Source organism: Lucilia sericata, unplaced genomic scaffold, assembly GCF_015586225.1.
Source record: "Lucilia sericata isolate MDLA Ls3-8-SP2 unplaced genomic scaffold, ASM1558622v1 Contig000241F_arrow, whole genome shotgun sequence".
Classification (NCBI taxonomy): Eukaryota; Metazoa; Arthropoda; class Insecta; order Diptera; family Calliphoridae; genus Lucilia; species Lucilia sericata.
The window spans coordinates 171,956-174,098 of record NW_023994268.1 but is presented as its reverse complement, the minus strand read 5'-3'; the positions used below and the strand labels follow the sequence as shown (position 1 = coordinate 174,098).

General features: G+C 33.0%; 1 protein-coding gene across 1 annotated transcript; it reads right to left on the bottom strand.

Moving 5' to 3' along the window:
- Positions 1–326: 326 nt before the first annotated feature.
- LOC119602564 lies at positions 327–1,892 on the bottom strand. Its single transcript, XM_037954145.1, has one exon. The coding sequence runs from the start codon at positions 1,847–1,849 to the stop codon at positions 638–640; it is 1,212 nt and encodes a 403-aa protein (XP_037810073.1). The 5' UTR covers positions 1,850–1,892; the 3' UTR covers positions 327–637.
- Between the last annotated feature and the right edge of the window lie 251 nt (positions 1,893–2,143).

Here is a 2,143-nt window from a genome sequence, read left to right as displayed (position 1 = left end):
TATGCGCCGATCATCTTAGAATTTAATAAGGACCCAGAATATATATACTTTTATGGGTCTATGACCAATATTTCAATGTGTTATAAACGGAATGAAATATGGTGGATATAAAAATTTACATAGATTTGAATTCAAAGAAGTGTAGAATTATAATTTTGTGTGTTATAGGAAGAAAAATAATGTAAAAAAGCAACGGAATTAATAAAAAAAATTCAGTTTAATTTTATTCGATTAACCGAATAATTTTGAAGTATCCAATTAATTATTTGTCAAATAAACCGAATAAATTAAAAACCCGAATAATTGAATACACTAGTATCTATTAATTTATTTATTAGGTATTTTCTGTTTCCTTTATTTTTTTAGTTACACGATAGTAAAATAATGGTATGAAATGAATAATAAATACAAATATAAATAAATAAGATGAATGGGAAATCGAGTATCAACTACATATAAGTATACATACATATGTATGTACAATAGGTAGTGTTTTCAATAAGTTACTTATAATAAGGTTACATGTTTGATGGCTTTCAGACAATTATTTCCTAAAAAGCTAATAATTTTGTCAAACCAGTATTTAAAAATATGGTTGAGACTATAATAAAAGTAGTTAAATATATTAAATAAAAAACTACTGCAGCGGTACTCCGTACAGTTCATGCTTTGGTTCGTTATGTGATGAACTATATAAGGTAGATGTACTTACTGCATTACTTACTCCTCCAGACCTTATATCAATTAGTCCATTTCCATTTTCTGTAGAATGTGTGTCTATTGGTTTTTTATCTATTGATTTATTGTCGTCACCATCTTTGCGAGTTTTGTATTTGATAAAGTATACTTCTGGCTTGCTAGACTTGTATGTGGACTGCTGAATTTGTTCTAAAGAAGGAAGCTCGGGTTTTTTCACTAATACATAAACTAAAGTCTTTTCCTCTGTTTGTGGAGCAACTGCAGCTGCCAATTGACTGTAATTGGGGGTTGGATAAGATGGGGCTTTAATGAAAATTATTTTATAATGCTTCTTAGGTGGGCTGAACACTTGCTGCTGGTTAACAAATTTTGGTTGGTTATCCTCTTCCAGATCTTCTGGTGGGACATGTACATAAATATGTTTTTCAATAGATGGATCTAACGGAGCATTATCAAAAGTCTCACGTATCACTTGTCCTAGTTGACCATTTAGGACACCAACATTAAAGTCTAAGTTTGTATTCGTTGTTTGCTTAATGCTGTTGTCTGATTGATGAGGGTTTATGAAGGAACCTCCAGATGTCACTACAGAGTTAGCAATGTTAACTCCGACATTAGGAATTTGTTGTATGTTATGGTGTGTAGAGGTTGTTGCTGCCAAGTTGCTAGTATGAGCAAAAGAATTTGCATATGTGCCATCATGTTTATATCCTGTATTTCCGGTGCTGAATGCATGTACAGGCCCAGGAGCTATTGGTGTATAATTATTAATTTGCGCATTCGCTGCCACATTCCCTTGATTGTGCGAATATCCACTAAAAAACTGATTTGGAGGTACATTAATACTGGGGAGAAATTGTGTTGATACACTCTCCCCATTATGCAACTGTGGACTATACACGCTGGCAGCAGGCTCAAGATTGTGATTTACGCCGGTTTTATGGTTGACAATTCTACCTTGCGATTGCGACTGTATCAAGGACAATTGCGTATCCTCAATTGTTTGTGTTGCATGTTTACACGTCGGAACTTTTGGCGATCCGATCGATGGAAAACTCTCAATTACAGGTACCGGTTTTTTGTATTCATAACCTTGAGGTGCACTGAACACTGGAATTACCAAAGCGCTAATTATAACAAACAAATTCATTCCCTTTAGAGTTTCTACGACGAGTAATGATTATCGAGTGATTCACACCTTAAACTGCTCAAACTATTTATGCATCTATATATGTATGCACATATGTATGTAAGTATAAGTAGATACATAATCGTATATCTCAAAGAGAAAGAAATAGTGAAGGTGATCTGAACATGTATTATGAAACACTACTTCCAACAGCTTACGTTATATGTTGTATTTATTGAATTAAAAAACGTGCGTACAAACACACCTACATACATACATATGTATTTATTATTACATCTTATATCTTGGGTGTGC

What these genes read in the sequence shown, in the direction of transcription:
- LOC119602564 (XM_037954145.1), bottom strand. Translation starts at nt 1,849, where the DNA reads ATGAATTTGTTTGTTATAATTAGCGCTTTGGTAATTCCAGTGTTCAGT.